Raw genomic sequence first — 26,906 nt, 5'->3', positions numbered from 1 at the left:
TTTTTTACACTGTTTAAAAGATCTCAATAAAATCTATTAAATAAAATTCATATTTGTAGAAAAATTATTTACGTAAATACATAATTTTTGATTTTGAAATTACCTTCTTTTCCAAAACCCTCCTTTTTGTAGAAAGTAGAACGGCACTCGGCTTCTGAATTCTACTACTCCTATTACTGTAATTATAAAGTTCCGGTTAAGGATTCGAGGTGTCGCCCAACGTACGTGGGCGTGCGGTACTAGTATTTCATTGTATTGTTTATTTTGGAGTTTCAAAATTCCTCGATATGATCTTCAATAAATTTTTTCTGTCTTTTTCCGCTCTAAAAAATCTTCCTCAAAAAGAGAGGCCAATATGAATTTTTTCAAAAAAAAATTGTCTTTCGATTGTAATTTTTTATTTTTCGAATCCTCACATTGAAAAAAAATCAATAATTCACAAAAACTCGAAGTACATCTAACAAACATGAAAAAAAAGAATTGAATAACAAAATCAACTTTGTTTTATACGAAAACTCCATTATAAAAACCACACACAACTTACACACATAGTTACATATATATTCACCTGTTCATGCAATGTGTACAAGACCCATTAAACATGCGAGTATACGCGTGCTTTTGTGTACGTAAGTTATGTGTGAGTGAAACTTTAAAAAAAAAAAACTATGTGTGAGTGTAGCAAAACTCTTAATTCATTTCCTTGCTGCTTTACACGAGTTTAATGGAAGATTCATTTCCTTATTGGGGATATTGGGTGTTCGAATCAATTTATGGGTACTTCAAATAATCTAAGTTGAACTTCCGAGTTTGGCATAATAAACCTCGTCCTTGCTATACTACCACCCCACAAACTCTCGTGATTATCTGCATTATTTTATTTCCATGGTTAACAAAGGCTTAGATACTGTGATCAGATTTTCAACAAAAAGATACTGTAATAAAAAGTAAAGTGAAAAATGTTAGATAATGAAAGGAAAATAAGGAGGAAGTTAGGTACGGGTTGTAATTCATCAGTCAAATCTCCTTTAAAAGAGGTGAAATGGTCATTGCTTCATTGACAGTTGACATTAACATTTAAAAAATTGATTTTCGTGTTTTACTTTTAACGTGAAGTTATTAATAACTTTATGAATAAAGTGAAGCTCTATTAATAAAAAGTGGAATACGAATATCAAAATCCTAATATTTAACATAATATTTTGTCGAATTTTTAGCAATATCAAAACATCAGTTACAATAGCCATCATTCTGTGGTGGGAACGAGCTCAAGTTGGTGCGATAGGTCCATCCAACTATACATGAGAGTTTGCTTTATGTCGATACCTAGCTACTCCATACCTAGCCACTCCAACCTCCTTCACGAGTGTGATCGACGGGTCCGACTCATGTGTCTTGGCTCCAGGCGGCTTTTCTTTTTCTTTTGTTTGTTTGTTGTTTTTTGTATTTTTAAATCGGTAGTGTCCACTTTTATTGTATTGTATTTTTCTTATATATATCTGGTTTGTCTGGAAAAAAAAAAAACGCCAGGTACAATATTATACCATGCATGCTAGAAGCTCATGAAAAGCTTAATTTTGGGGTGCAGTGCACTGTAATTAATTTTGTGGGAAATTAGTATGAAAGAGGTAAAAAATCAAATTACTAATTATTTTAGCAAAAACGCTACAGCCAAACAAGGCCTACCTCCATGGTTCGGTACAACTCACAGTGGTAGCTTTCTAATAGATGTTGCATTGTAATTTGTGCCCGAAAGTCCAAACCATGATCAAAACACTGTACTGTAAAAGAGACTGGGAGAAGGTCATTCGCAATTTTAAAGAGCTTTTTTATGATTAGTACCTCAACTTCTACGCAAGCACGCTTTCCATCTTATTGATATGTTTTGGTTAGAATTATCGGCAATATCAATCAAGGTCGAATTGAGGTTCAAGATGGGAACTCGGGATCCTGTGTGCGCTACACAATCCGATACTTTTTGAAACCTAGATCATTGATTATAGAGATGGACGGCTCGAATTGCGCAAATGATACGTGAAGAGGAGAAAGTGAATCTTATCAAATAGTTTCACATACTATTATTAGTTTTTCCTTGCAAAAATAAAATTAGCTTGTAAGTAGAGAGTTAAGAGCCACAACCAAGAGAGACATCTTCTTCACAAGAGTCGAATCTTATTCCCAACCCAAAAGAGACGGCCTTGTTCATTTGGGGGTTTTGAGGAAAGTAGAAGTAACATTACAGGAAAAGCAAAGCTACATTAATTTGCCACCATTCGCCGAGAGAAAGTGGAATGAATTTTGTTTTGCTCCTCGTTATCTTTCGATTGGATTAGATTTAGCAAAAGGCAGTAGGTCTAAATTCTTTTGGCATCTTAAAAGTAATAGTCCACCGTCGTCAAAGAGGAATTTAACTAAAACACAAACAAATCTCTGAAAGCAATAGCCGTATGATTTGCATCCACTCGTTGTTTATAATGTCTGGGGTCGGATTACCACAAGAGAAGAGAATGATATGCCAATTTCAATAATAAGATTGTGCCTTGTGCACCAGAGAATGATGCCAATTTCCATTATTGAGAAGGTCACTCACAAACGGGATGGGAGATGCTGCCAAGCATCCTCTCTAGAGTGGTGCAAAGCGGCTGATCCGACCGTTCATCTCGGCAATCGAATGCTCAGATTTTAACCGAGTAATAGACGGGCCAGATTTGTATGCGTCCAGATTCGATTTGAACCGTCTGTGCCGAGATGAACAGCCGGATCGACCGCTCTGCACCCGCTCGGCAGGAAGCTGCTCAGCCGCATGCCCAGGTCCCACTCAAACGAAGGGTTTGAATGAGAAGAGGAATCTCATATAAAGTTCACAATATATAAGATTAAGTGTGGTGATAATGGGAAATATTACTTGCCCTCTTTGTGAGCTTTTTGCATATTTTGGATATATAATGAGTCCACTGGGGGTGAATAAGAACAATCCTACCTACTTACCTGAATGGCAAGAAACACATTTGTGTCCAGATCTGAGCACACGAACTCTCTGTGAATAATACTTCTGGTCGCGTTCAAGAATCAAGGATTTCCTGTGCAGTGGCAAGTGCTAATTGTTTATTGCCTATGGTACGGTTTCGGTGTTTCCTTTTGAGCTTCACTGAAAGTAGTCTACAAAAAAAAAAACATATATATATATATATATATAGAGAGAGAGAAAAAAAAACATATATATATATATATAGAGAGAGAGAGAGAGGGGGGGGGGGGGGGGGGAGAGAGAGAGAGAGAGAGAGAGCCAAGAGGCCTTTGGCCCAATGGCGTGCACTTAGTGTAAGGAGAAAGGAGGTCACGAGTTCAACTTTTCTTCCAAGATCCTAATCTAACTTCCTAACAATATTGACTTTCGCCGATTAGGAAAAAAACACTATAATACTGACTTTCGCCAATTAGAAAAAAAATATGGAGTGTGTATAATATATATATATATATATATAGAGAGAGAGAGAGAGAGAGAGAGAGAGAGAGAGAGAGAGAGGGAGGGGGGGGGGGGGGGGGGGGGGGGGGGGGCGGGGTGTGGGGGGGCGGGGTAAGCACTTTGAGGACAAGGGCAAGGATAAAGTCACAACCCCTTCCTGGGGTTATTAGACAAGCAGGTTAATGATGTCCAGAAAGTGCTTCAACTTCCCTTCAGGCTTCAGAGACATAAATGGAAGTTTTTCTACGACTTTTTAAGGAATTATCTTGAAGTCGATATCTATACAGTTAACTCGGCAATGAATATCGAGCAAATCGGGCGGGGGGTTGGAAGAAGCAATAGGACACCCTAGCTAAATCAATCACGAAGTCAACATGAGAAGACCGAATCAAGAATCCATGATATGATGATATGCTATATCAGAGATCAGAGCAAGGAAACAAATCATCCTTGTCTTAAATTTATGCACAAAGTGTTTTAAGTACGCAGGTCATGCATTAACAGCAAAAAAGTATGCAGATCACTAATCTACATGTTCCAACAGAGATCAAAGAAGAAGTCAAACAAACAGGTTAATTTCCCCCATGATGGCAGGAAAACAAAAAAACAAAAAACGTAACATCGAATCCAAAAATTTGGAAGCATCAGAATTCAGAGGAAATAGCCAAATAATTAGAAGTAAAAAATTTCGTGGTACTGAAATGAAAGATACCAGAAAAGGGAGAAAGTCCACTGATTAGATAAACAGAGACAGAGACTCCCAAGTAATCTAATCTTTTGCAAGATGGAGATGACCATCCTACAAATGGCATAAGAGATCATGTCAACTAGGAGAGAGCAAGTAGAAAGGTATGGAGGTGCGATCAATCAGTAGTTTGATTGACCTTAGGAGAGAAGCTCAGTGACTCCAAAAAGGACCTCAGGCTCGCAAAGAATCGCAACAAAAACAGAAATGCTAGTTAACTTACGAGTGGCATGGAACCACAAATACATTGAAATTGTCAAACCCCAGAATTTCGGACAACTACATTAGGCCCAAAATAACAGCTGGTTGATTCAAGTAAGTTTGGGGCGGTTGACAAAATCACCCTTAAGTAAAATCTTCTAATAGATGATAGTTGGCAACTTCTGTAAGTTTGCATAAAAATTGCCATTGGCAAAAGCCTTATCACACCATCGCTGCGCTAAATTAGCAGTCTCTTGCCTATTTTTGCATGCTCTATGGACTGTGGTCTGTGGACAATGGACATGCTTGGTTGATTGACAGAATAAGTCAACAGAGACTATTCTTGAGACGACCACAGATGGATTGAGAATAGCATGGGATGAGGCATATCCATGTTTAGTTCGGCCCAGGTTCGACTATCCCATCAACAAACTTTCAACATAAATGTGACTCCGGTTTTGTTCACCCACCTTAAAAGTGGACGAACATTACCACCTTCTTATTGGTTGATAGAATCTAAAGCTACTAAACTATAGCTTCTTCTTTTTTTTGATCCGAACTAAACTATAGCTAGTTATTTAAAGAAGTAGAGGAGAAATAGTGATACTTGATAAAAGAGTTCCAAGCCTAATCTCACACAATCGGTGAAACAACGTCAAAAATACAATGTGTGAAGCAAACTCATCTCTTCCAGTTCTAAGGAACGAACTCAACGAAGCATTCAACATATGTGTTTTGGTTCCACTCCTTTTTGCAGTTGCTAATTGATTCTGTTTTTCAAGCTTTTCTTTTCCTTTGCTTTATCACATGGTTCTCAATCTATATCTAAGAGAATTGAACTTTTTTTTACCTGGTATGTGGATTCAAGATCGTGATTCATTATGTATCATATACATAGATTACGGAAAAATCTGTGGGAAACACAAATACATGGGATGAAATGTGCTGCTTCTTTGAATCATTACAACTGAGAACATGGAATTTTTGCTTAGATTTTCTCTAAACAATCATTTAAATCTTAAAATAAAAGGTAAGTGGGTAATGACTCCAAAATAAATAGGTAAGCCTCGGATTTTATCTTTTATTCCTATTCCTATTTTAAAAACATCATCCCAGTTAAAATAAGGTAAGCTCCATGAGTTTGAAGCAACGAATAAAGCGGTGGGTGAACAAAATCGGACTCCCTGAACGAGGGATATACTCTCCTACGAATAACTAATCCAAACCCACATCTTTCATCTGGCAAGTTGAGTGCCAACATACATGGCCCTACGGGTCTACCAAATTGCCTCTCGAAGCACCTTGATATTAGTTGTGGAGAAGGTCGACTTAGTTATCTTCCCCATCCTTAAACTAGTGGACAATCTTTCAAGTAGGAAACAAGAATGACTCATTTCAAATAGGAATGACCTGTAGCATTTGGCAAATCCTGTCTAGGGTTTTGTTTCAGCCTTAGCGGATTTGTTTGTTTGGAAGGTTATCCTTCCTCGTATTTTGTACGGTTGTTCTTTCAATGGAATTCTCATTCACCCCAAAATATGATAAGTGCTAGAGTTAACATGTAACACTTACGTGTAACCATCAATGATTCAATTCACAGAATGACCAATTTTAACGACAGCAAAGAAAACATACAAGAAGTGAGCTTCCATTGATAGAATGCAATGCGATAAACAACATGGTACAGTAAACAACACAGGCATAATGTCAAAAGCACAACACTACAAACAGCACAAACGTTCTACAAAAACAGATAAAACACAACAATCTAATTCTCATCATTTCCCGAGCTATCATTTCTCCACAACTACACTGACCTTTTCATACCCGAACCCCACCGGGTGCTTCAAGTACTCCAAAGGAATCCCATTGTGCCTATTAACCACGATTGTCCACAAGAAAAACGCAATGAAAGCCACCAACGCTCCACAGGCCATCCCGAGCATCAATCCGCAAACAACGGTCAACGGACAAGAACTTCCCTTGTGCTCCTTCTTCTGCTCCCCGCCCTCATCAGAGTACCGCATCGGATCCACCGGTTGCCAATGCATCCAATTTGGAACACTCCTAACCCTAAACCGCCACGAATACACACTACTAATCTGTTTTGAATTCCCTCTTGATGAACTTATCCCAACTAAAACCTCCTCTCCTTTCCACATCTTCGACAAATCGATCGGAAAAGAAATCAACGGGTTATACGGCCTCGAGGCACCCGTTTCAGTCAACCTAACTTCCAACCGTTTCGCACTCGCCACGTAATCAACCCACGTCTGTACTTTCCCTTTCACCCCATTGGTAAGCGCCAAATTAAGAGGGGATGAAACGTTGCCAACCCTAACAGAGACGACGTCGTGCGTGGACGCGTCGAATTCGACAGCGAAGAGTTTACTTCCCCGTGGAATTCCGAAGGGGGAATTTGATTCCGCGGGAAACTTCTGGGGGAGATCAGCGGGGGCGAGTACCAGAGCGAGGCCGTCGCTTGAGAAAGAGAAGTCGGTGGAGAACGACGTCGGTTGGAGGAACGTGAGGGGCTTTGCGTTCAGGAGGAGGCCGGAGCTGGAAGGGGTGGGTCGAGTGAGGTGGACTGAGGAGCCGGCGTCGACGATCTCGGCGTCGCCGAGGAGGGCAATGTCGGGGTCGAAGTTAGGGATTTTGTGGAGCGGGAGCGAAAGAATGGGTTTGGGGGTTAGGCTTAGGGTTAGGAGAGAGAGGATGAGGAGGTGAATTGCGGCCATGGTCGACGACGTGGACCGGTTCCAGTTTGGTTCTACGGGGGACGAGAGGTGCGAAGTTAGGGCTCCTGACTCTGTTGTGGATTTGATGAGTGTTTTAACTACAGTTGACGCCCTCAGAGGTTTGGGTCCCATCTCCTCTGTCCCGGAAAATTTCTTGCCGTTGAATTGTATACAACGGACGAAGCCGGAAAACCCTTTTGCTCAAAGGAACATAGGTTTTCGGCAAATAGAATCCTACCTCTTGTAGCTTACTTCAAAAAATGTCACTTTTACTTATTTACTTTCAACGTGACAATTTAATGGTACGTTATGTTTGTATTGTTATGCCACCCCAACAGAGGTGAAGGAAATTGGAAAAGTGTTTACGGGATGTCGAACTTCTGGACTCCTACTTCTGTGCATGCATATGTTTAGGTTTTTGGTCGTCACGTCTTCTCTGAGAGAATTGATTGGTCTTGACCGCTTTTACTGAAGTTTGCTCAGTATACCTCAATTATGTATGAGAATGGTCAAGGTTATGAATCTAATGAAAGAGAGGGAGGATAAGAGAAGGCATGTCAAACATTTTCCAAATCATCATCAAGCACTATGGCTGCGTACATCGAGAATTTACATAGAATTGCGTATTGATCACAAGTTTATGTTTAGAGAGTTGAATGTTTGTGTATCTTGATGAGAAAGAGACCATTCAAAGTTGTACTCGCGTAGTTTGTTGAGTGAAATGGGCTAAATTGAACCATTCCAAAGATGCCATAGTCATGTAATTTTCATCACTCCTCTTTGCCTCACCTTTGCTTCGCTTCCCTTCCCTTTCTTTAAAAATGAGAGAATTTGGCAATCAAGGGGTGGGGTTCGGCTGTGATGCTCAGATTGGTATTGGGGCATAGATGCCCCCAATTGTCTTGAACCATTGGATCTTTCTTATTTAATCATAATCGCTGGATCTTCATGCTCCTTCTGCTATTGGGTTAACTAGACGGTCATATTTTGCTTTTGTGATAAAAATTGTCATATTCTGTGGCAAGTATGGTCATAAAACATAAATTGTATAACCTTATTTTTAGGAATTTTACCTTTACTTTTTGAGTGATTTTGATCTAATGGCTTAGATTCACCCATTTTTTATCTACTGCCTGAGATTTACTGGGGCATCATAGAAAAATTCACCTCATGTGTACTAAAAAAACAAGTGTGTACATTTAGAAACTCCCATCATACAGAGAGATTATTCAGTGCCCTTAGAGCTCATTTGGATGGGGTATTGAGAAGGGGTATTAGTTTTCCCTCCTCTTAAAACTGTGGGTCCAAGTTTACCACCTAGTTTGGCAACCAAAATACGCAGGAGTGTTAGGTGTACCCCCTCTTCTCTTGTATCGGCTAACAACCCTGCGGGAGAATTATTTATGAGTGGTGGGTTTTGGGGTGTTATTAGTTCATACCCCCGGATAAGGCTAAAATAATACCCCCTCCTCTTCCATTTCAATTACAAAATAATTTTATCTCCCTGTTTTATCCTTCATCCAAACAACTAGTACTATTTTTTCCCCTAATTTTTAATACCTCATTTAAACCAACTACTATTTAATCCTCATTCATAAAACATCACATCAATCTGGGTCATCTCTTATTAACCAATACCTCCTTCATAGATAATACCCTTAATCTTTGTTCCGCATCCAAACGAGCCCTCAGGGAACAACGTGGCAGTATTTGCAAGTCTCTCTCACCACCTTTGTTGTGGGGCTCTCACACTTATGCCTTGTTTGGATAGTGTTTTAAAAAAAAAATCAACTCAAAAAACACTCGTTATCCCTATTTTTAATCATTATTTACCTTTATCTCCAATCATTGTTCTTATTTCTCTCTATATCTCTTTTCATTCATCACCTCTACTTTCAATCATTATTCTCATTTCTCTCTCCATTCATAACCAGGGCCGGCCCTACACTTTTCGGGGCCCTAGGCCGGCTCAGATTTTGAGGCCCTTTATAATTTTGTTGTAATTTTTTTAAGAGGTATTACATACAGGAATTTTGAAAATAATTGTACAATCTTTTTTCTGATTTATGAAAGGGGACAATTTTAGCTTGCCGTGTTTTTTGATTTAATTTATCATGGTGGAAAAATGTAAACTCATCACATGAAATATATCTGACAAAGAGGTTGTCATATCTGTTATTTAACTGAAAATTACTGATTAAATGGGTAATCAAACTAATCAAATATCTATTGTACTCTCAAATAAATAACATACTTACCAACAAAAAGTATTGTTTGAAAGCTCCAAAAAAATTATAATTGTTCTTGCCAACGAAAAGAATTTTTTGAAAGCTCAAAAAATTAATTTTCTTGACGTAATTCAAGTTAACAGTAGGACTAAGGGAAACTTTTGTAGAGTTAGAAGGAAAAATAATTAAGGTTTGAAATAATTTTTTTTTTAATATGATGCGAGAGAAACCCATTCACATTCACAAAAAAAAAAGGTTCGGGCAAAGTTTAAAAATGCACGTATGGAGGTTTGAACCATGGACCACAAACACTTAATGATGAAAGAATTGCCACTAGACCATTCAGATTGTACTGTACAAATCCCACTAACTATATTTATATATATAAACTTAATCCTAAAAGGGGCCCCATTTTCGATCTTCTTTTGGATGCCCAAGGCCCGGGCCTCTTCGGCCTTGCCCAAGGGGCAGCCCTGCTCATAACCCTACAAAAAATTTTAAAAATTTCTCAAAAAACTCATCCAAACACAGCATTAATGTCGGGTTCCATTAAATGTGTGGTTGAGAAAAAAACATTGAATAATTTTTCCCTCGTACTAAATAAACCCAAATGCGGACGATGTGGTGTGTCCCTCGGAACAATTTGCAGTTAGGAAGGTCGGTATGGTTATATACAAAAATACAAAGACTAGAGAGAGAAAGAGAAAAGAAGAAATCAAGAAACAGCGATGAACGAAGAAGACCGAACCCAATCCCCACTCCTCGACGCCCCCGCCGCCGCAGAAAGCGGCGATACAGTGCTCGACGCGGGCGGCGACGGAAACGGAGTCAGCAGCGGCGGCAGTGGCAGGAGCCGAGTGAGGGGGCCCTGGTCGCCCGAAGAGGACGAGATACTGAGCCGAGTCGTGAGCAAGTTCGGTGCGAGGAATTGGAGCCTGATCGCGCGAGGAATCCCGGGGAGGTCCGGTAAATCGTGCCGCCTGCGGTGGTGTAACCAGCTCGACCCTTGCGTCAAGCGCAAGCCCTTTACTGGTAATCGTAACGGGATTCACGATTTAGTTTGGATTTCAGTTATGTGTTTGGATTCTGCATTTGCGTATATGCTGATTTTTTTACTGTGGTGCTTTTGCGTGCTCATTGAATTTTAAATCTGAGGGTTTTAGGATTTTGTTTTCGTGATAGTTCTGTGGTGTGTTGTTGTGTTCCACCGGGTCAACGAAAACTTGGCCCACCGGACATCTGCCCCGAAAAGAGGCTGGACTTGGCCTGCCCGACCTTAGGGGTGATAAACTAGCCAAACGAGCCAAGGAGGTGGTTGATCATGCTTGGTTTGAAAACTTAACGAGCTTTAAAAGTATGTTTCGAGCTTAGCTTGCTTATGAGACTAGCCGAGCTCGAACGAGCTTTAATAAAGCCAATCTCAAGTAGCTTGAGTTTTTTATACTACATAAGCTAAACGAGCCGAGTAGTATTTTGTTCAGACTTTGTTTGAAACCTTAATGAGCTTCAAAAAATGTTCAAGCTTGGTTTTTTATGAAACAAACCTATCTTGAACAAGTTTTTAACAAACGAACACGAGCTCGAATCTCGAGTAACTTGGTTCAATTAGCGGCCCTACCATTAATGTGACCCTCCTGCACCTGTCCGCAAGCATCATGCTATGCAGGAGGGTTGAACCCTTGGCCTTGGCTTTGATACTGCTTGTTTGGATCAAGCACTTACCACTCACTGAAACCTGCAAGCATCGGCGGCTCCACATGTGCTTATTGGTGGTCAATTGAACACCCTAAGCTTTTTTATTTTTGAATGTTACATGTAAAAATTTGATATCAGATTTTATTTGAACACTTACTCTTATACTATGAGCACCCATTAATTTCGGTTAATTCACTATTGAACACCAAATATATTAGCTCAAAAACAAGGCACGCACTCTTAATGACAAAAATTACAAAAAGAGAGATAGAGAAAAAGTATCTATCGGTATCGGTATCATTCTCCGACTTCTCTTTGAACGACAATCAACTCTATATCTCCAAAAACAAGAGCACATGTTCAAAAAGATCCATGCGAAGCTATTCACCTCCACAGTTTTGTACAGAAACTATTAGTGTATTTCTGGGCCGGTTTAATATCGGTTCAAAATACAAAAATTCGCTGATAATATCTTATGCATTTTTGTACTTTTGCTCGTATTACTCACACTAACATATAAAATTTTGTGCATATATGATTGGTTAGTAGAGCTAAGGTAATTGTTGAACACCCTAATAAAAATTCCTGAAGCCACCACTACCCGCAAGTTTTAGTGGAGGCACAACTTCATTTCATTATACCCGCCAATGGGTCAACAACCCAACTAAGACTTGGCCCACTTGGCCTCCGCCCCAGCAGGATACTAGATTTGGCCCACTTGGCCTCTGCCCAATAATATTTGTCTGCTTAAGTAGGTTTACTATTGCTGAATTTGGTCATGGAATTTGTTTTGAGGTGCCTTGCAGTTTACTGTACTTTTATAGTTGTTGTTTCTGGCATTTTAGTTTGAGTAGGGTTCTTGTAACTAAGAGATCATAAGAGAGGCAATGTGATAGATGAGACCATGTAAATCTTGTGTCCCAAAATTCTATCCTCGTACCAAACAAGCAAGTCTCTAAACAAAAGGCCATTCAGGCTCGAGAAAACACAAGATACTTCAACTCCATCTCTAATGATAAAAAAAAAAAACAGATGCTGGAGAATCAACAATGATCTCAATCTGGCAGTCATAACCTTCTGAAATCATCGCTGACAGACTGCACCTTCTTGACGAACTACAAACAGAACACATAGAGAGACTTAGAGCCAGAACAATACAATGTGATACAAAAGAGGTAAACGCAAGACCACCGGGCAACATTTTGCAGGAATCACATATTTAATATTTTCTAGGTTTCTTCATCAACGCCAATAATTAAGGCAAAAGGCAAGTAACTATCAGCATTCAGAAGAGTAGAAAACCCTGTGAAGTAAATTAGTTTGAATCCAAATTCAATGCCATCATTTCCTTTAATTGCACCCACTGACTTTCGCATATACTTAAAAACTATCATGAGAGGTAGCTTTGGAAAGCTACACGCTCTTTCTTCGACTTTTCAAACTGGATAACACATTTGAGAAACGAAAGGCACTAGCACATGCAAGACAAGGCATATAAACCAATACGAGAATACTTCTCCTAGTGACTCGTACCATCAAAAATACTCCATTGGGCACAAAAAGCTTGAATTTGTTCGTCCAAAAGACAGCCAAGTATGAACCACCAAATACACTACACGGATTCAATCCGCAACCCAGAAACAAGGTAACCAAACCCCGGACACTCATCAGACAAATAATTGCTTTTCTTGAAAATCTTCATCAATAAATATCACACTACCAATCAAAAGTAAACTACAAAAAAAAAAAAAAAAACCATGATGCGCAACACAACATGACCAAGCCCAGATTACTCATCATACATAAAATCAAACCCACTTTCAGTTTTCTAAAACACTGATAACTGATAAGAACACAAGGGTAAGGAGATGATACCTCATATATTGCTGGGGTACATGAAGACCCTAACCCTAGCTCCCTTCAAAATACCAACAATTTCATCAATTAGAACGGCGACAATAGCAAAAGACCCTGGTCACAACATCTCTGTATATATATAATCAATGAGTATTGACTGTAGCTCTATACCATGGATTTGGGAGGGAGGTTCGACTTGAACTTGGCACGAACGACACCGCTGTTACCGTGAGGCCTGATGACCTTTCCCCAAATGCAACGATAATGTGTTCCATCCCTCTTCACCTTGGCCTTATAGATGTAGGCCATGCGCTTCCCTTGGTACCATGTCACTTCCTCCTTTGTGTTCACTCCTTCAATCTGAATCAGAGAGGTGTTCGGGTACTGGTTCGACTTTGACCTGAATCCCAAATCAACCCCATTCAATACCAGCATTAACAAAACCTAAACCCCAAATAACAAAATATAGCTTCTAGAGAGAGATTACAAGTCACCTCTTGTAGCCGAGGATGGTTCCCCTGACGTACAGTCTGAATTCAAACACGAAATTCCAAGCAATAATTAGTCTCTGACAAATTACTTATTCAGATATACACATAGCTGAAAATGGGTATTTTCACATCATTTGATAGGGTCTGAATCCAAACGTTAAACTCGAGCGATAATTAGTCTGTCAAAATACTTATTTCGACGGCATATACAGCTCTAAATGGATATTTTCGCATCTTTTATTGAGTCTGAACCCAAACATGAAATTCAAGTGACATATCCACATCATTTTATCGAGTTCGAGTCCAAACAACATATCTCAGCTAACAACCAAGCATGAAAGATGCGAAAATATTGGTCTTTTCAACATCCAAGTCTATTGGTCTTCAATTTTTCTTCTTCCTCAAAAAGTGCTGGGTGACATTGAGAGAATGTTGAGATCCTTTCTTTGGTCTGGTCCTAAACTCAAAACGTCCCATACTTAGGTGGCATGGCAGTTTGTGAGTGCCCCCAAGGAGGAGGGAGGTTTAGGATTCAGACTTCTTAAAGACTGGAATAGAGCTTCCATGTTAAGACACTTTTGGGCCCTGTGTTTAAAGTCTGATACGTTATGGATAAAATGGATTCACACCTACATTATTAAAGATCAAAGCTTGTGAAGAGTTAAAATTCCTAATGAGGCTTTTTGGACCATTGGGAAGATTTTTAATCTTAGAGATCTAGCTCAACCTTGGATTAAATACGTGATTGGTGATGGATCCTCTACTTTTCTTTGGATTGATAACTGGCATGCTTTAGGCCCTTTATACCAGAAATTTGGTGATGTTGTAGCAGTCGACAGAGGGAGATCTTTGCTTACCAAAGTGTCTACCAGTATACGTCAAGGTACTTGGAAATGGCCTAGACCTTGGAGTATGGCCACAAGGGAAATTGTTGCACGTACCACAACCACCCCCCCCCCCCCCCCCCCCCCCCCCCCCGACTTTGATCCCAAACATTGCTATTCCTGATTCGGTTTGGTGGATCTTAACTAAGGATGGCAAGTTTTCTGTCAATTTTGCTTGGCAGGCTTTGAGGGCTGCTCTTCCTAAGGTTCCATGAGTGAAAAGTGTTTGGTTTCCCCACCATGTTCCTCGTTGGGCCTTCATAGAGTGGATTGCTTTTATGGGTCGTCTTTCTACAAAGGACAGGTTGCTCAGATGGGGAATGGGGAATGGGGATTGATGCTAATTGTGTCCTCTGCCATAGAGTCCCATGAACACCTATTTTTTGAGTGTCCATTTTCTAAGGAGGTTTGGAAAATGGAATTAACCAAGAATCAAACACCAAGAATCAAACTGCAAGAACTGTTTGGGGGCTGGCTGAGGAAATTGATTGGGTGTGTTCTCGGATGATTGGTGCCTCTATCCCTAGCAGAATCTACAAACTCTCGTTGGCAGCTTCTATCTACTGGATTTGGCGCGAAAGGTATACCAGAATATACCAAGGTAAAGCTCTTCCTGCTCCTCTCTTGGGCTCTCACATTATTAATGAAGTTCGGGCATGCCTATGCTCTTGGAGAGGCCTCAAGCGGACTGATGGGAACCGTTTGCTGGCTGATATCTGGGGCTTAAATTCTAGGATTTTTAGTTCCTAGCTGGCTGTCGTTTTGGCTAGTTCTGTTGTTTTCTGTTAGCCAATGTTAAGGCTTTGGTTCTCTCTTCTTCTTTTTTTCCCTTGTTAAGACTCCTTGTTCGTAGCCATTTCAGAGTCTGTATTGGAAAACTCTGTATATTCTGTTTGTTTGCTCTATAAAGTGGTTAATTTACCTTAAAAAAAAACCCAAGCATGAAAGATAAACGACAAATCTAAGCGATTCTTAGGTTCTGACGATATTACATGTATGTATATCTACAAATGAAAATGCACGGGTGAATTTTATTCAGATAAAATGAAAGTGAAAGAGCTAGGGTTTGAGAAGATCAGAGACCTGACACGCTCGCCCTGGCGTCCCTTGACCATTTTGGGAGGAGGCTCGAGATGAGTGGCAGGGACGACTACTGCAATGAACAAAGATCAAAACCCTAATCGCGGTTCGGAGAGATGAGGTCAATTTATATGGAGGGTTGCATTGGTGGGCCGGAAATGGGTTTATGGGAGGTTTTTTGGAGGAAACTATGGGCCAGAAAGCCCATGAGTTTTGTACGTGAGATATGGGCGGGATTAGTCATTGCTATGGGCTATTTTTCCGGACCCGGGCGAGATCTGGGCCGTCTTAAAGTACGTAATCCGGACAATAGATCACTCTTTTGGATGGCTCTGATCACGCACTACACTCTTGTAGTGCACCCGTGCCAGATCCTCTTCTTCTCTTCTATTTTCTAAGATTCTTTCATTACGTTAAAAAATAATATCTACTATAAATAAAGTATAACAAAAATAATACCGACAAAGGTATCATTGTGTTTTTACACAAACAATTAGCAAATCCGTTACTTAAAAGATAATTTAGCTTAATAATCTTGACAAGTTAATTTGACAAAAAAATAGCATATTCTTACGAATAGTCTATCGAATTTTACTAGAATAGGATTCTGATCATAATTTACGAATCCAAAAATAAAGAGGGAAAATTAAAAAGACAAACTCTAATTGTGTAGTCAATCTTACATTTATTTTCTTTTTAATAGAGAAGTGAAAAATCCCTTCAAGATATGATTATTATGAGTCCGTGCTACACGATAAAATCGGATTACCGACTCTTACTAAAGAGGTTTTACATAAGCCAATCAAGACGTTATCAAATGGAGTTGAAGGTAGGAGAAGGGCTGCTAAATTCACAATTGATTCTTTGACAAACTCACATGAAAAAATATTGATGTGAAAACGATGGAAGTATCAAGTGGGATTAGGCTGAAACTTTACAAGGATTAGTTTCTTTAAAATTGTCAAATCTTGGTTTTTCTGTTTTTGATAAGTAAAATCCAGCTAATTTGACTTGTGGTAGCCATTTAGCCAATAGATAAGCACCATGTACTTTTACGCGTTAGACAATGGTTCAAATCCCCGCTAACAACTCCCAAAAAATGCCTAGTTGACAACCGGTTAAAGCTTCCACCCGATAATTATAAATTAGTAGAGTATGTCACTACAATTAGAATTAGAGGATGTTAAATTAGTACTTATAAATTAGTAGAGTATGCCTCTACAATTAGAATTAGAGGATGTTAAATTAGTACTTATAAATTAGTAGAGTATGTCACTACAATTAGAATTAGAGGATGTTAAATTAGTACTATATACTAGTAACTTTTACTTTCAAAAGGAAGGTATGAAATTTGAGTCGGAGAGAATCAAATCCCGTTTAACTCACTAATTTTCTGCTAATTCCCCACTGCTGTATACAACATTGACAAAAAAAAAAAACCCTTACTGAAGAAATTATTATAATTGTAATTGTTTATTTTCTGGGTGGCGAAGAGAACACGAACAGAACGCCACCCAGCATGCCAAGCACAGGCTTGATTTGATGAAATTCAGGTCAATCAGGTTGAGCCTTTAGAAGAACAAAAATGGTGCATAAATTGAAGCAGTAAATAAAATCAGCAACATTTTCTCAAAAATTCTATCCTCGTACCATACAAACAAGTTCCTGAACCGAAGTCTGCAAGGCTATTCAACCTCCACAAAACACAAGATACTTCATCTCTAATTTTAAAAAAATAAAAACAGAAGCCGGAGAATCAACAATGATCTCAATCTGGCAGTCATAACCTTCTGAAATCATCGCTGACAGACTGCACCTTCTTGACGAGCTACAAACAGGAAAAAAAATAGACTTACAACCAGAACAATACGATGTAACATATGAGAGGTAAAAACATGAGCACTGGGTAACATTTTGCAGGAATCACATATTTTGTAGGTTTCTTCAGAGATGCTAATTATTGCAGCAAAGGTAGGACTAGTAGCTATCAGAAAAAGCAACCCCGTGAAAATGATAAGCCTAAATAATCTCTTGAAGCAGATAAACATCTCAAGAAGTAATACATATACGATTAGCTATTGCAGACTCTCAGTGTGTCGTGTTCCATTCTCCCAACAGTATACCCTAAAAAAGGGTATTACATATATATCATGCAAGGAAAAGATGTAATATACACAATAAGAGGGAAAAAAATATATACATGGAATTGTACAAAAAAGCAGGGCAAAATTTAAATAATGACAATTAAAAGCCAACATCTAAATAGCCCCCTCCCACCCAATTTCACCTGCTTCAATAAGATTTTTCAGTAAATACTAAATAGCCCCTTCAACCCATTTTTTTGGTCCTTTATGGGAATTTCAACTGTTAATATGTAGGAATCCAAATTCAAGGGCATCATTTCCTTAATTGTCACCCCCCCCCCCCCACACACACACACACACACACACTTTAGCATATACTTTTAATAACTATCATGGGAGTTAGCTTTGGAAAGCTAAAAGCGTTTTCTTTGACTTTCCAAACTGGACAATACATTAAAAAAGTATTAACGAAAGGCAGCAGATGCCTCTCCCATGCAAAGTGAGCACTCTACCCAGGGCCGGCTCTGAGATTTTGTGGGCCTAAGACGGATGTAAACAATGAGGCCCTTAGGCGTTCGGCTAAAAGAATCACTTGGCTTATTTTTTGTCTTTATTCAAATTTTTTTTTGCATTTGTTAGTTTTTGGTCAATTTTTTGGGGATTATTGCTTCGTCATGACGAGAAAAATCTAAAAAGTAAAAAATTACTATCGAACCTAATTTTTTTTGAATAAAGACAAAAATAAGCCAATAAGCCAATTTTTTCGTCTTTATTTTAAAAAAATTGGATTTCGATCGTAGTTTTTTACTTTACAGATTTCTCTTGTCATGAAGAAGCAATAATGCCCCAAAAATTGACCAAAAACTAACAAATGCAAAAAAAATTTGAATAAGGACAAAAAAATAAGCCAAGTGGCTTATTGTCGTAAATTTTATTAAAATTTACGACAATAAAATAACAAGTAGATAAATGATTTTTTCAAAGCCAAAAGCATGTATTCAACAAGGAAAAAATCCATACAAATACTAATTTATGATCCTGTTTTCTCTTTTTTGATCTCTAATTCATCTTCTTCCATTTTATTGTGTGTTCAGGAGATTAGAGCTGTTAAAAGTAGAAGATGCATAAAACTTGTATCGGAACCCACCACATGGAATCATTTCCAAGGGCCTCTACGTGAAGACAGCCGCCTGTGATCTGCATTTTCTTTTTCCTTTTTTGTTTCCATCGATTGAACAAGTCAGGTTGGCCCCAACCATTAGGCCTGTGTCTTTCAAGTGTAAAATAGGTGGTTTGGGTATTAAAACGGGCCTCTAGTGTTGCTATACCCAAAAAGATTGGACATATATAAAGGGTACCTACAAAAATAAGAGGCCCTAATTTTTACGCATTCTCGGGGGCTTAAGGCGCGGGCCTCTTGGGCCTTAGCCCAGAGCCGCCCCTCGCTCTACCATTTTCCACAAATATGGGAAAGAGCCAGTAAAGACTAGATAATTTCTATCGAAACACATATGCAACACTGAACTTCAAATGACCTCTTTTTCAGATGTGGTGGCATCACAAAAGCTCATTTAATAATGCAACTTATCAACTGAAGCATAAGAGCCAGAGGTTAACAAACCAATATTTCAAAACATCAAATTGCATTATTGCATAGCTCAAAGGCCAAAGCATCCTAATTTATTACGACAAATTCCTCGACAAATCTTTCCCCAAAATGCATCTAACAGCCGGGAATATAACATATAATCTCCATTAATCCAGTATCCTGAGGAAACAGTAGCACATGCAAGACAAGGCACATAAACCAATACTAGAATCCTTCTCCTAGAAACTTAGCTGATCAGAATTACTCGCTCGTGCACAAAAACGCTTGAATTCGTTTGTCCAAAACACATCTAAGTACAACCACCAAATGTACTACAATGATTTGATCCGTAGCCTCAAAAAAAAGATAACCAAACCCAGGTCCATCATCAGACAAATATACACTTTTCCTTGTATTCTTTGTCCATATATGTTAAAATGCCAATCAAAAGGTAAACTACACAGATAGAAACCATCATGCAAAATACAATACAACCAAACCCAGATTACTCATCATATGTTCACATGTATAATCAAACCCGCTATCAGTTTTCTAAAACTCTAAGGTATAGGAAATCCTACCTCATATATTGCTGGGGTACATGAAGACCCTGACCCTAGCTCCCTGCAAAATATCAATGGTTTCATCAATTAAAACGACGCCTCACTAGCATAATATAACGGCAATGAGTATTGAGTTCAGCTCTATACCATGGATTTGGGAGGGAGGTTCGACTTGAACTTAGCTCGAACGACACCGCTGTTACCGTGAGGCCTGATGACCTTTCCCCAAATGCAACGATAATGGGTTCCATCCTTCTTCACCTTGGCCTTATAGATGTAGGCCATGCGCTTCCCTTGGTACCATGTAACTTCCTCCTTTGTGTTCACTCCTTCAATCTGAATCAGAGAGGTGTTTGGGTACTGGTTTGACTTTGACCTAAATCCCAAATCAACCCCATTAAATACCAGCATTAACAAAACCTAACCCCCAAATAACAGAATAGAGCTTCTAGAGAGAAATTATAAGTCACCTCTTGTAGCCGAGGATGGTTCCCCTGACGTACAGTCTGAATTCAAACACGAAATTCCAAGCAATAATTAGTCTCTGACAAATTACTTATTCAGATATACACACAGCTGAAAATGGGTATTTTCACATCATTTGATTGAGTCTGAATCCAAACATAAAATTCAAGCTCTAAATGGATATTTTCGTATCATTTATTGAGTCTGAACCCAAACATGAAATTCAAGCGACATATCCTGATATCCATATCATTTTATCGAGTTCGAGTCCATACAATACATCTCAGCTAACAACCAATCATGAAAGATAAACGATAAATCTAAGCGATTCTTAGGTTCTGACAATATCACATGTATGCATATCTACAAATGAAAATGCACAGGTGAATTTTATTCAGATGAAATGAAAGTGAAAGAGCTAAGGTTTGAGAAAATCAGATACCTGACACGCTCGCCTTGGCGTCCCTTGACCATTTTCGGAGGAGGCTCGAGATCAGTAGCAGAGACGACTACCGCGATGAACAAAAGATCAAAAACCCTAATCGCGGTTTGAAGGGATGAGGTCAATTTATATGGAGGGTTGCATTGGTGGGCCGGAAATGGGTTTATGGGAGGAAACTGTGGGCCAGAAAGCCCATGAGTTTTGTACGTGAGGTTGGGCCGATGGTGAAAGATTATGGGAAAATGATGGCTCAGGATGTGTTTTGATAATTAATATTTGCCAAGAACACGCTGAGAACATTTTTTTAATATTGAAAATGTTTTTGAAGGGTATTAATTATCAAAATATATCCTGGACCGTCATTTTTCCAAAGATTTATCTATGGGCGGGATTAGTCATTGTCGTGGGTTATTTTTTTGGATTTGGGACCTGTAGTGCGAGAACCGGGCCGTCTTAAAGTTTCTAAATTTGGACCATAGATCATTCTTTTGGATTTCTCTGATCGCGCACTACACTCTTGTAGTGCACCTGTGCTGATTCCCTTCTTCTCTTCTATTTTCTAAGATTTCTTTCAACATATTAAAAAATAATATCTACTATAAATAAAGTATAACGAAAATAATACCGACAAGGTATCACTGCAGTTGATACAAATAAGAAATTCACTTAAATAAAGTATAACGAAAATCGGCAGCTGGATCGGTTGCCCTATAGCCCTGTAGGTTAGCCCGCCCTATAGCCCTGTAGGTTAGTCCGCCCTACAGGCTCCCCGATTTCACGTACATAGTGAAAAATGGCGCGAAACAATAAAATGGAGATGAGATTGGACTATTAAATTGTCGAGCGGACTGCTCGGATGGTGCACCACCCATACAGCACCATCCCCAGCTCGTATTTAATAGCTTGTGTCTTTTTTGTTTTGCGTTAATTACTACATTGTCTTCATGCATTGCTTGTCTAGTGGTTTGGTTGATTTCTCAACACGATTAAATAAAAAAAGCAAATAATTAGAAAACAAAGTTTTAGTACCTTTTTTTTTTAACGCGAGAAGTTTTAGTACTTGTCTCAAGAAGAAAAGTTAGTGATTAGCATGAATCACGAAAGGTTACAGTGCTTAATAGACTTTCCCATCACCAAATTAACAAGGAAAATGATACATACACTCTCTTTTTAGCCATCTATACTTATTTTTTTTGTCTTTGTCCACATGAATTTACGATATTGTCTTTGAATGTGTGAAGAAGTGTATTGAAAAAAGGACAAAATAGTAAATTCAAATGGATAAAAACTAAAAAAAGAGTGAATGACTAAAAGAGAAGTGTAGAAAACAATTCCCAATTAACAAATGGCATAATCACGCATTGAGGATTTGAGGTGAGTGAAAGGTTGCCTCACTTGCCGTGATGGTTTAGCAGAGCAAGTTGTCTGTGTTTTTTTTTTCTTCTTTTTGTTGGCAAAAGTCAATTTTATGAAAATAGTTAGACTAGCTTCTTGAAAGAAAAGTTGAGCTCTGGACATTTTTTTTTCCCAACATATACGAGCACCCGTGATCCCATTGGGCCAACAACCTCTTGGCAAGCAAGATGTTTGTGTTATGTGTTACATATGTGTCACTTTGTTTGTATAATATCCAGACTTAGAAAAGACACGCGATATTAATATTGTTAGTTTTTGGTAGTTTCTTTTTTAAAAACATTAGTGAATTTATTTTGAAGTGATCACTTACGTCAATGAAAGAAGTAGGAAAAATTCAAAAGTACAAAACAAAGTCGGAAAAAAGTAAAGATAATACAACACTATAAAGCCACGAAGTTATTCAAAGTCGACCGATTGACGCTCAAATTCATTCTGGTGCGATTATACAATAGTCTCGGAGAACCATGTGGTGGTATTCCGGACCACTTTACATCGGACTATTTGAATAATACAGTAATTACTCTTCATTTTGACTCTCAAAAGGGGGCGGGGGAAAAAAGGACTCAAAAGGCTTGTTTGTTCGAATGCCATTATATAACTTCCAAATGGACCAGAAATTGCTCCTATAACTAACTTTTGTGGACCAATATTTGCTTATTTGTTGTTTGAGCTAATTGATTTGACCTTAACCTCAGAATTCCCTCACCTAACAATTTCCTTGGCTTGTCGAGAGAGAGAGAGAGAGAGAGAGAGAGAGAGAGAGAGAGGTGCATGGCCTAATATTTCGGAGCCATATTGGAGTAATGGGTGTAACCATGAAAAGGTAGGGTCCGTGGGGAAGTCTGCAAAAACGGATAGAGAAAGAAAAAGGCAACAAAACCGTCAACGACGTTTCTTCATAACCACCCTCTTCAACCCTGTCACCTCTCTCTCTCTCTCTCTCTCTCTCTCTCTCTCTCTCTCTCTCTCTCTCTCTCTAACATGTCCCCAAGGAAAGCAGGGAACAAGCCTCCCACCGCCGCCGACTCCTCCAGCGGTGGTGGAAGGACAGCAAGGAGGAGGACGGTGGATACTGTTGAATCCGAAGAATTAGAGGACGGTACAGGAGGTGGAATATTTGCTGCCGGACATGGCCACCACTACCACCACAAGCACCGCTCGCCGGCGGATTGTTACGACATGTTGCGGCGGAAGGTGCATTCAACGTGGAGATTTTTAAGGCCCGGGAGGAACCTGGGCCGTTGGATTTCGGGTGCTCTCATGTTGCTGGTGGTTTGCACCACGTTTGCCAAGTTTTCGCTAATGAGTGGCATTCCTGAATTGGACGAGACCAGGAGAGGCAACGAGTTCCTGATACGGCCGCGGCCTGAGGTTAACGGTGGTTCAAACATGCCTCAGAATGTTGTGACAGAGCACGGCAGCCTCAGGCATTATCAGGTCTCTCTTTACATGTTTTGATTTCGGATTTCTCTGATTCGAACTGTGTTCGGAAAGGGTCCGGCTCCTCTCCGGTCCAAACCATTGGACTTGACGAGACAGTCAAGATCGGGACCGTCCTTTCAATGGTCCGGAATTTTTAATACACTTTTAACGGTATGAATACTCTCTTACCGGTAGAAGTGTAGAAATACATCCAAACCATTGATTGCACCAAATGAACGGTCCCGATTAGAACTGTCTCATCCGGTTCAAAACATGAACTGAACTGGAGAGGATCTACTTCTGTTCGGAAATGTTCTGTTCGGAACATGTTAGAGACATTTTGGGTTACGTGGAACACGTGCTCACGAGAATCCTACACATAGGAATATGGGGCCCACACGCCTGTGAGAAGATTGTGGTTGGAGGTGTGGTTGGACAGGGTGAGTTTTAAGCTATTGTCTAAACGGTATTTTAGTGACTAAAAAATACTCACAACACATTTCTCTTTACGTGGTTGTCTAAATGGTACTTTTAAAGAAAAAATAAGTGGTTTTTTGACGACAATATAAAAAAAAATATAGCGTGAACCCACCTCTGGAAGTTAATACCGGTTGCCAGTTTGGGTCTCAGTTTCAGTAACCTTAATTGTTTCACTTGCAGTCTAAATTCTGCCTTCTGCTTTTCAGACTCTTGAAATTTGGAGGAAGCCCAGAAGTGACAACTTCAACAAATGCGTTAGTCGAACACCAAAGGAAACAAGTGTGTGCACAAGTCTCTAACACAGCTTTTTAGCTCTTCAACTCCTTGTGTTCTTGGCATCTGATCAGTGAGTTCTTGTTTGTTACAGGGAATGGAACTGCCACAAATGGGTACATTCTGGTTCATGCAAATGGGGGATTAAATCAGATGAGAACTGGGGTAAGCAAGCATCCTCTTTGAGAGAAGATTTGGTACAAAGTTCAATAGCGTTTCTATGATCCGGTGATTGATCTCATCTATTTTCCCGATGGTGTTTCCTCTTTGATTGTTTGAAAACGCAGATAAGCGATATGGTTGTTGTCGCAAAGATTATGAACGCTACGCTTGTTCTTCCCACCTTGGATCACGAGTCATTTTGGACCGACCCCAGGTGAGGATTTCTCAATCACTTTCGCGAATTCTAACAGGAATAAACAATGCCAGAGATCTTCTGTCTGGAAAATTTCTGTTTCTTGTTCTGATGCAAACTTCGACGCACAATGTGGTCGAAATCTCAAAGTACGTAATCCTCAAAGGCACGATAGTAGAAAATGCATTAGAACAGAAACGCGTGAATTTTGGAGACACGGGATCCTATAAAGAGCTACAACATAGTGTGGTTTCATTATTTGATTTTTCCCAATGATTTCAAAGATATCTTCGATTGGAAGCACTTCATAACAGCTTTAAAAGATGATATTGAAGTGGTGGAGTCTCTACCCAAAAAATTTGCCAAAGTGAAGCCCATCCTCAAAGCCCCAGTTTCTTGGTCAAAGGCACGTATACGATCTAAATCTTCTTCGTAAAAAGAGAGAATTCCCTAGTTCGAGGAATGATAAATTTTGTATGCAGGCAGGTTATTATAGAGGAGGACCTCTTACATTGTTAAAGAATCAGAAGGTAATAAAGTTCACCAAAACCGATTCACGTCTGGCAAACAATGGCCTCTACAGTTCTATCCAACGGCTCAGGTGCCGTGCAATGTATGAAGCGATTCGGTACACTGCAGAAATCGAAGAACTTGGAAAGGTGTTAGCGAACAGACTTCGGAACAACAGTGAACCCTATATTGCTCTCCATTTAAGGTATCAATCTGCAAAATTGGTGTCCTGAAAATGTATCCAGGGAGAATTGCAAATACGACTATGTTTTTATGCTAGCCCTCCAAATGCAATTGCAGATACGAAAAGGACATGCTTGCTTTCACAGGCTGCAGTCACAGCCTCAACTCATCAGAGGCCGAGGAGCTTCGGAAACTGAGGTACAAAGTGAGACACTGGAAGCAGAAGCGGATCCACGGAGAAGAAAGAAGACTCCAAGGAGGGTGCCCCATGACCCCAAGGGAGGCTGCCGTGTTTCTTGAGGCCATGGGGTACCCTTCTGCCACCAGAATCTACATAGTCGCAGGGGAGATTTATGGAAAAGAAGGGCTTGAACCGCTCCGCACCAAGTACCCAAACATATACTATCACTCGACCCTTGCAACACAGGAAGAGTTGAAACCTTTCAACCAGTTGCATAACCAATTAGCTGCCTTGGACTACATTGTAGCAATTGAGAGTGATGTTTTTGTGTATACCTATGATGGAAACATGGCTAAGGCGGTCCGGGGTCACCGGATCTTCGAAGGGTTCCGGAAAACCATCAGTCCTGACAAGTATGTATCACCATGTTTAACAATACGTAAGAAGCATGGACATGCCTACCAGCTTCACATATCCATGTTTGACACTGACATTTATAGAAAAAAAACACGTCAAGACCCACTCCTGGCATGCATAAATAGACATCTGGTTTCTTTATTTTGCTCTCTTAGCTAGACACGTCAGGATCCATTGGGAACGTGTTAGGGATACATTAAGAGGTCATCACGCAATTTCTGCCATGCGATGCTTAGTTCACTAAAACTTAGTTAACAAGTGTCGATTCGTATCTTCATGATATTATTGATATATTGTTTGATACCTTTCTGAAAAAATGTTGCAGGCAGAGCTTTGTGAGACTAATCGACGAATTGGACCAGGGTAAGTTGGCTTGGGTGGAATTTTCATCCGAGGTCAAGAGGCTACACGCAAATAGGATCGGAGCACCACAATATAGAGAAGTCAGACCTATCCCAAGGACTGAGGAGTACTTTTACGCAAATCCTTTCCCTGGATGTATTTGCGATACATCCTGAATGTGGAATGAGCAGCAAGAGCATAACAGATATGACATGAAGCTAAAAGCCTAAAAGAGCATTTGAGGATCATAGATCCTTAACTGCGTAGAAATCTGGCTTGTGCCTCCAAGCATGTGACACCTATTTACTTATGCTGTAGCTGAAGCTGATATGGATGTGCGCACACATTCTCGCTTTCTATTGATAGATTGAAGTAGAAGCAGTGTCATCCACAGAGCAGAGCCAAGACCGCAAGAACATGCCATCATACACACATACACAGTTTTTCATTTCTATGTATAGGTTAAAGAATCAAAGACAGGTGACATAGGGGTTTTATACACGAAAACTTTTTTTTTTTTTTCTGAACTGTACGCGAAAACAAGTTAATCCCATAATCGTATGCAGAGAGCCCATTTTCTTCTCACATTTTCCTTTTTATCAGCTACTGGCAATAATCATAGCCTAATAAGGCCATATTGGTAAATCCATCAACCCGAATTTCACATATACACCAACATATATAGTTCACAAAGTATAGCACTCTAAGACTCATCATTACCGCTCAAATGTACATATTATGATCCTTTTTATTTTTTCCTTTCCCTTTCAACTCGTCCCCATTTGGGTGGGAAAGGGATG

General features: G+C 39.5%; 5 protein-coding genes across 5 annotated transcripts in view; 2 read left to right on the top strand and 3 right to left on the bottom strand.

Annotated features, from left to right (window-relative positions):
- Window positions 1–26,906, top strand: part of LOC131301245 (ribonuclease H2 subunit A) — a 61,060-nt gene that overhangs the window by 602 nt on the left and 33,552 nt on the right. The window lies entirely within an intron of this gene.
- Window positions 6,045–7,390, bottom strand: LOC131301243 (L-type lectin-domain containing receptor kinase S.4-like). The gene has a single exon (XM_058327421.1). It carries the CDS (start codon window positions 7,280–7,282, stop codon window positions 6,206–6,208), a length of 1,077 nt encoding a protein of 358 aa, XP_058183404.1. The 5' UTR covers window positions 7,283–7,390; the 3' UTR covers window positions 6,045–6,205.
- Window positions 11,964–15,513, bottom strand: LOC131301249 (large ribosomal subunit protein eL33y-like). Its single transcript, XM_058327430.1, has 5 exons — window positions 15,389–15,513; window positions 13,425–13,460; window positions 13,102–13,330; window positions 12,949–12,991; window positions 11,964–12,188 (listed from the first exon to the last, which is right to left on the bottom strand). Exons 1-4 carry the CDS (start codon window positions 15,418–15,420, stop codon window positions 12,950–12,952), a joined length of 339 nt encoding a protein of 112 aa, XP_058183413.1. The 5' UTR covers window positions 15,421–15,513; the 3' UTR covers window positions 11,964–12,188; window position 12,949.
- On the bottom strand, window positions 16,983–20,659 carry LOC131301250 (large ribosomal subunit protein eL33y). The gene is made up of 5 exons (XM_058327431.1): window positions 20,528–20,659; window positions 20,091–20,126; window positions 19,768–19,996; window positions 19,639–19,681; window positions 16,983–17,213 (listed from the first exon to the last, which is right to left on the bottom strand). The coding sequence occupies exons 1-4, from the start codon at window positions 20,557–20,559 to the stop codon at window positions 19,640–19,642; spliced, it is 339 nt and encodes a 112-aa protein (XP_058183414.1). The 5' UTR covers window positions 20,560–20,659; the 3' UTR covers window positions 16,983–17,213; window position 19,639.
- On the top strand, window positions 22,887–26,839 carry LOC131301251 (O-fucosyltransferase 19-like). Its single transcript, XM_058327433.1, has 8 exons — window positions 22,887–23,380; window positions 24,052–24,124; window positions 24,213–24,283; window positions 24,406–24,494; window positions 24,747–24,883; window positions 24,960–25,188; window positions 25,284–25,760; window positions 26,090–26,839. The coding sequence occupies exons 1-8, from the start codon at window positions 22,925–22,927 to the stop codon at window positions 26,280–26,282; spliced, it is 1,725 nt and encodes a 574-aa protein (XP_058183416.1). The 5' UTR covers window positions 22,887–22,924; the 3' UTR covers window positions 26,283–26,839.

Source organism: Rhododendron vialii, chromosome 9a, assembly GCF_030253575.1.
Source record: "Rhododendron vialii isolate Sample 1 chromosome 9a, ASM3025357v1".
Lineage (NCBI taxonomy): Eukaryota > Viridiplantae > Streptophyta > Magnoliopsida > Ericales > Ericaceae > Rhododendron > Rhododendron vialii.
The sequence above is the reverse complement of the archived record's forward strand: the minus strand, read 5'-3'. Positions and strand labels throughout refer to the sequence as shown.